Consider the following 7,023-nt stretch of genomic DNA (forward strand, 5'->3'; position numbering starts at 1 on the left):
GGGTGGCAGCCTGGAGCCAGAGCCATGTTGGCCAGGATGGAACTTTTATTTATTTTTATTTTTTATTCATTTATTGTTTTTTGAGACAGAGTCTCACCCTGTCGCCCAGGCTGGAGTGCAGTGGCACAGATTTGGCTCACTGCAAGCTCTGCCTCCTGGGTTCACGCTTTTCTTCTGCCTCAGCCTCCCGAGTAGCTGGGACTACAGGTGCCCGCCATCACGCCTGGCTAATTTGTTTGTTTCTTTGTTTGTTTTAGTAGAGATGGGGTTTCACTGTGTTCACCAGGATGGTCTCAATCTCCTGACCTCAAGATCCGCCCGCCTCGGCCTCCCAAAGTGCTGGGATTATAGGCGTGAGCCACCGCGCCCGGCCAGGATGGAGTAAAGTGCGAATAAAACGTGCTGTTGTAACACTTTTTCAGTGTACAGTTCAATGGCCTGAAGTGTATCTGCATCGTTGTACAGCCTTCACCACCACCTGTGCAGGGGTGGCTTTGAAAAGGCAGAGTGCGGCCGGGCGTGGTAGCTCATGTCTGCAATCCCAGCACTTTCGGAGGCCAAGCCAGGCGGATCACAAGGTTAAGAGATTGAGACTGTCCTGGCCAACATGGTGAAACCCCATCTCTACTAAAACTATAAAAATGAGCCAGACGTGGTGGCAGGCACCTGTAATCCCTGCTACTCAGGAGGCTGAGGCAGGAGATCCACTTGAACCCGGGAGCTGGAAGTTGCAGTGAGCCAGGATTGCACAACTGCACCCCAGCCTGGGTGACAGAGCAAGACTCCGTCTCAAAAAAAAGAAAAAAAGGCAGAGTGCAAATTACCCTGGACTTGAGTGGACCGGTGAGTCTCCCCAACAGTGTGGAGGGCCCACAGCTGCTCCCCTAGATCTGCCCCTCTGGGTGGGTTCTGTACCCAGTGGGCTGAGCCCTTGAGCCAAGGCCAGCTCCCTCCGACCTCCACATCTCCAGGGAGGATGGAGTCTGGCTTTTCCAACTTCAGTGATGCTCCCGATGTAATCCCAGGCCCAAGAGGGTGTCCACACATAGTTACAGGAGTCTGAGAGCCTGATGCTTCCCCAGGGCCCCTGAGCCTCCTGGGCTCCAAGTGCTTGCTCCTGTGTGCAAGGGTGCAGCAGCTGCGGGTCCTGTGCTCTGGGAGCACACAGGATGATTGAGGTCAGACTGACTCGAGCTACCCCAAGGACAGAGAAACTAGAATGTAGACCCAACCTCGTGGTTCCCAGCAGAGGGGGACTCATGGGTGGGCTAGGGGACAGGTTTTTTTTTTTTTTTTTTTTTAAGACGGAGTCTCGCTCTGTCACAAGGCTGGAGTGCAGTGGTGAGATCTCAGCTGACTCCAACCTCTGACTCTGGTTCAAGTGATTCTCCTGCCTCAGCCTCCCAAGTAGCTGGCATTACAGGCATGCATGACCATGCCCAGTTTTTATATTTTTAGTAGAGACGAGGTTTCAACATGTTGGCCAGAATGGTCTCGATCTCCTGACTTTGTGATCAGCCCGCCCTAGCCTCCCAAAGCGGTGGGATTACAGGCGTGAGCCATCGTTCCCGGCCTTTTTTTTTTTTTTGTGGAGATGGAGTCTTGCTCTGTTGCCCAGGCTGGAATGCAGTGGTGCAACCTTGGCTCACTGCAAGCTCCGCCTCCCGGGTTCCCGCCATTCTCCTGCCTCAGCCTCCCGAGTAGCTGGGACTACAGGTGCCCACCACCCCCCCACCGGCTAATTTTTTTGTATTTTTAGTAGAGATGGGGTTTCACCGTGTTAGCCGGGATGGTCTCGATCTTCTGACCTCGTGATCCACCCGCCTTGGCCTCCCAAAGTGTTGGGATTACAGGTGTGAGCCACCGCACCTGGCCCCAGCCTATTAAGTTTTAAAAAGACATCACTAATCAAATGTCAGCTCCCAACCATGAAGAGCAGTCAAGGGTGCAGGCACTGGCCCCCCACTGGTGAAACAAATGAAGGCAATTTTGGCAATATTACCCAAAAGCCATAACCGTGGGCACACTTACCCCAGAAATTCCACATCTGTAAACATCCCTCCAGGAAGTGATGTATGTGTATACAATTTTAGCTATAAATATTCACAGCAAGGTTTTCTGCAAAGTTTTTTTTTTTTTTTTTTTTTTTTTTTTTTGAGACGGAGTCTCGCTCTGCCGCCCAGGCTGGAGTGCAATGGCCGGATCTCAGCTCACTGCAAGCTCCGCCTCCCGGGTTCACGCCATTCTCCTGCCTCAGCCTCCCGAGTAGCTGGGACTACAGGCGCCCGCCACCTCGCCCGGCTAATTTTTTGTATTTTTAGTAGTGACGGGGTTTCACCGTGTTAGCCAGGATGGTCTCGATCTCCTGACCTCGTGATCCGCCCGTCTCGGCCTCCCAAAGTGCTGGGATTACAGGCTTGAGCCACCGCGCCCGGCCAAAATTTTCAAAACTAGACAGACACAAATGAAAAATCACCCCCAACTGCTTTCCTTTTCTGGGATTATATCAAGTGGTGACAATTGCCTTCTCTATCCCTGTAGTCCCACACACATGGAAGACTGCTGCCAATATTTGGTATCTATTTTCAAGTTTTATTGTGGTTATGTTAATATAAAAATTGATTTATGCTTTACATATTGACTGTGGCATGATCTGTTATATGAAGGTCCTGGCATTTCTCCTTGTCTGTGCTCAGACTGACCTAATTCTCTGTGATGGGTCCACAGCATTCCCTTGTGACTCTACCGTAATTTAATCTGTCTCCTGTTAATGAATATATTGGTTGTGCATCATATTTTTTATTTTTTTTTTTTTGAGACGGAGTCTAGTTCTGTCACCAGGCTGGAGTGCAGTGGCAGGGTCTCAGTTCACTGCAACCTATACCTCCCAGTTCAAGTGATTCTCCTGCCTCAGCTTCCCAAGTAGCTGGGATTATGGCACATGTTGCCACGCCCAACGAAGCTTTGTATTTTTAGTAGAGACAGGCTTTCACCCTGTTGTCTAGGATGGTCTTGACCTCCTGACATTGCGATCCACCCACCTCACCCTCCCAAAGTGCTGAGATTACAGACGTGACCCGGTTTTTTGTTTTTTGTTTTTTGTTTTTTTGAGACGAGGTCTCACTGTGTCACCCAGGCTGGAGTGCAGGGGCACGATCATAGCTCACTGCAGCCTTACCAAGTGATTCTCCCACTGCAGTGTCCTGAATAGCTGGGACTACAGGCACATGCCACCATGCCTGGCTAATTTTTAAAGTTTTGTAGAGACAGGGTCTCCCTATATTGCCCAGGCTGGTCTCAAACTCCTGGGCTGAAGCAGTCTTCCCACCTGAGCCTCTCCAAGTGCTGGGAGTACAGGTGTGGGCTACCGTGTGCCCAGCTAGGTGCATGTCTTTGAACATCACTGCAGATGTCCGTTGGCCTTTGGTCCATCTGAGTTGCCTGTCTTCTGGCTTTTCTGTTAGGTTGATGGACTAGAAAGGGATAGGGAGTATAGGGCCAGAAGAAAGATAATTTGGAGATCTATCTGGTTTTTTTTTTTTTTTTTTTTCCTGAGACGGAGTCTTGCTCTGTCGCCCAGGCTGGTGTGCAGTGGCTTGATTTCAGCTCACTGTAATCTGCCTCCCTGGTTTAAGTGATTCTCCTGCCTCAGCCTCCTGAATAGCTGGGATTACAGGTGCCCACCACCACGCCCAGCTAATTTTTGTATTTTTAGTAGAGAAGGGGTTTCACCATGTTGCCCAGGCTGGTCTCAAAACTCCTGACCTCAGGTGATCCACCTACCTCTGCCTCCCAAAGTGCTGGGATTACAGGCATGAGCCACCATGCCTGGCCCGGAGATCAAATGTAGTAGAGATAACCTTTATCTGCCACATGTATATTTTCTTCAGCTCCTCCTCTCCCCCCTTTTTTTTTTGAGATAGAGTCTCGCTTTGTCTCTCAGGCTGGAGTGCAGTGGTGTGATCTCTGCTCACCGCAGCCTCCGCCTTCTGGGTTCAAGCCATTCTCCTGCCTCAGCCTCCTGAAGCTGGGATTACAGGTGCACACCACCACACCCAGCTAATTTTTGTATTTTTAGTAAACACGGGGTTTCACCATGTTACCCAGGCTGGTTTCGAACTTGTGGCCTCAGGTGATCTGCTTACCTTGGACTCCGGAGTGCTGGGATTACAGGCATGAGCCACTGCACCCGGCCTGTCCACTTCTCAATGTCACCTTGAGAATACTATTTCTGAGGAAAAGCATCTCTACATGTGCCTAGAAAGACTGGAACAGTCGGGCGCGGTGGCTCACGCCTGTAATCCCAGCACTTTGGGAGGCTGAGACGGGCGGATCATGAGGTCAGGAGATGGAGACCATCCTGGACAACATGGTGAAACCCCGTCTCTACTAAAAATACAAAAAATTAGCTGGGCGAGGTGGCGGGCGCCTGTAGTCCCAGCTACTCGGGAGGCTGAGGCAGGAGAATGGTGTGAACCCGGGAGGTGGAGCTTGCAGTGAGCCGAGATCAGGCCACTGCACTCCAGCCTGGGCGACAGAGCTAAACTCCGTCTCAAAAAAAAAAAAGACTGGAACAGCTACGCATTAAATGTTAGGGGTCTGGGTGGGGCCTGTCTCTGTCCCGTGTGTGTGTGTGTGTGTGTGTATATGTGTATGTCTGTGTTACACATGTGCTCTTGGATGTGACAGCCGTGTCCTGTTCTTGTTTACACATAACACAGTTTGCCACGTGTCAAGTGGGAGCTGAAGGATGTGCTGCACCCATTCCTGGACCTGGGACACACAGGAAGGTGCAGCAAGCGTTGTTTTCGGAAGTTCTACAGTGACCATGACTGGTTTTATGTGGACAAATAAAAAAAGAAGGCCTAGCTTCCCTCTCCGTAGTGGTGTCGGGTGAAGGCAGGGGTCTGGGTCGGCTCCTGGTCCACCTTGCCTGCTACGTGGCTAGGTGCTGGGGCTGGTCCCACCTCCCCCACCACAACGCCCCCGGCACCCCAGGTGCCCAATTCCAGGCCAGAGCTGTGGAGCCATTAGCGGGCTGGGCGTTGCGCAGGTACCGACTCTCGCCGGGAGGGGGCGCTGTTCCCCAACCTGTTCGGAGTCGGCCCCGGGACCTGACGCCGCCCGCGCGCCTTCACGCTGCAGGTGCGGAGTTCTCGCAGTGGGCCTGGGCCGCGTGCTTGACCTGGAGTGGGGAGGACGAAGCCAGCCGCCCTGGGGATGGGCAGAGTCGGCCGTCCTCGCAGCCCCTACCTGCCACTGCACTTGGGAGGGTCAGGCCGCACACAGGTCGGTGCCCCCGTGGCCGAGGCCCCAAACCTGCTGGGGGTGGGACGAGGCGCGCCTGGATCTGGGCACTGGGGGTGCGCCCCAGACCCTCGCTTTTCCTTGGGGCGGGGCGGCGCCTTGTTCTCGCGTCCTGCCTTTGAGAGAGCACGGCAAGAAGGCTGCACCTTGGGGAGGCTTTACTCATACACGGGGAAGATCGCCTGGGGGTCACACGGCCACCCACCCACAGTTCAGCGGTACTCGGAAGCCAGCGCAGAGATCACGTGGCTCAGGAACTTGTCCAGCGACGCCTGCAGCGCCGGGCTGAAGTCTCCGGGGTAGTGCCGGGCGAGGGTCACCAGCAGGCAGTGGCCCAGGAGCTGCGGCGAGCGCGCAAGGCTCACTTGCCTGCACCCACCCCACATGCCCCCCGCACCCGCCCCGCCGGAGCCCTCCTGAGAACAGGGGCCCAGCACGGCAGCCGCTCACCGGGAAGTTAGCTGGGTCCACTCGCAGCTGGCAAGCGTGCAGATGGCTCAGAGCGGACAGCGCGCGGGGTAGGTCGTCTAGGCGCTCCACGGCGAGGCTCAGCGCGTCCGCCACCTTCTGGCCGTGTGCTCTAACCTGGGCGGAGCCGGGGCTCAGGTCTAGGTGGGAGAAGTAGGTCTTCGTGGCGGGGAAGGCCAGGAAGGTCCTGCGAGAGGAACGGCGGTGAGGCGCGTCCAGGGGGCTTGGGGAGGCAGGGCCTCGGAGGGCGGGGGCGCCCAGCCTCGCCGCACCTCTCCAGGGCCTCAGTAGCGTAGACACCGACGTTGCTGCCCAGTTTCTTCCACAGGGCGCGCACCAGCGCCCGGTCCTCCGCGGACAGCGCCATTCCCGCGCTGGAACCCGCCGCGCCCTGCGCCCGCGCTGCGCCTGCGCGGACCGGCCAGGGGTTCCCGCGGCCACCAGGGGGCGCCGCGCTGCAGCCTCGCCACCCTGGGGTGCAGGGCCTGGTCGCGGATCCCGGGACCGCGCGGCCTCCATCTCCGACTGCTCCGACCGGGGGAACTCTGAATCGCCCTGGATCCAAGGCCCCCGCGTCTTAGGTGTTCACCGTATAGTTTTTAGTCTCCACTAAAAACACAAAAATTGGCCGGGTGCGGTGAGTGCGGTGGCGCGATTTCGGCTCACGGCAACCTCCGCCTCCCAGGTTCAAGCGATTCTCCTGCCTCAGCCTTCCGAGTAGCTGGGATTACAGGCGCCGCCACCACACCCAGCCAATTTTGTATTTTTAGTACAGACACGGTTTCACCATGTTGGTCAGGCTGATCTCAAACTCCTGACCTCAGGTCATCCGCCTCGTCCTCCCAAAGTTCTGGGATTACAGGCGTGAATCACCGCGCCCGGCCCTATGTATTATTATAACACTGAATTTCGGCATGGATTTGTCATTGGAAGTGAGTTCATTCTGCCTCTTGAGTCTATTGTGACCCTTGCCCGAGTCTATTTTCTCATTTATTATATAAAATGAGGGTGAAAATTTCTTCTCAGATTGTGAGAATTAAACGGATAACAACTGTCAGGTGCCTGACTCGTAGCAGTGTTTCTTCAGGGCAATGAACGTTTACTGAGTGCCTGGGATATAACCCAAGAATAATAGTAAATGCGTATGCAACACTCACTGTGCTGTACCCCTTATAGCTTTCTTGTTTTAAAAACATTGTGCTAAAATCGACATAAATTATCATTTTAGCCATTTTTCAGGTGTAAAAT

General features: G+C 54.4%; 1 protein-coding gene across 1 annotated transcript; it reads right to left on the bottom strand.

Moving 5' to 3' along the window:
* Positions 1–5,449: 5,449 nt before the first annotated feature.
* On the bottom strand, positions 5,450–6,188 carry HBQ1 (hemoglobin subunit theta 1). The gene is made up of 3 exons (XM_050774766.1): positions 6,048–6,188; positions 5,758–5,962; positions 5,450–5,648 (listed from the first exon to the last, which is right to left on the bottom strand). Exons 1-3 carry the CDS (start codon positions 6,140–6,142, stop codon positions 5,520–5,522), a joined length of 429 nt encoding a protein of 142 aa, XP_050630723.1. The 5' UTR covers positions 6,143–6,188; the 3' UTR covers positions 5,450–5,519.
* Positions 6,189–7,023: the final 835 nt, after the last annotated feature.

This window comes from Macaca thibetana, chromosome 20, assembly GCF_024542745.1.
Source record: "Macaca thibetana thibetana isolate TM-01 chromosome 20, ASM2454274v1, whole genome shotgun sequence".
Lineage (NCBI taxonomy): Eukaryota > Metazoa > Chordata > Mammalia > Primates > Cercopithecidae > Macaca > Macaca thibetana.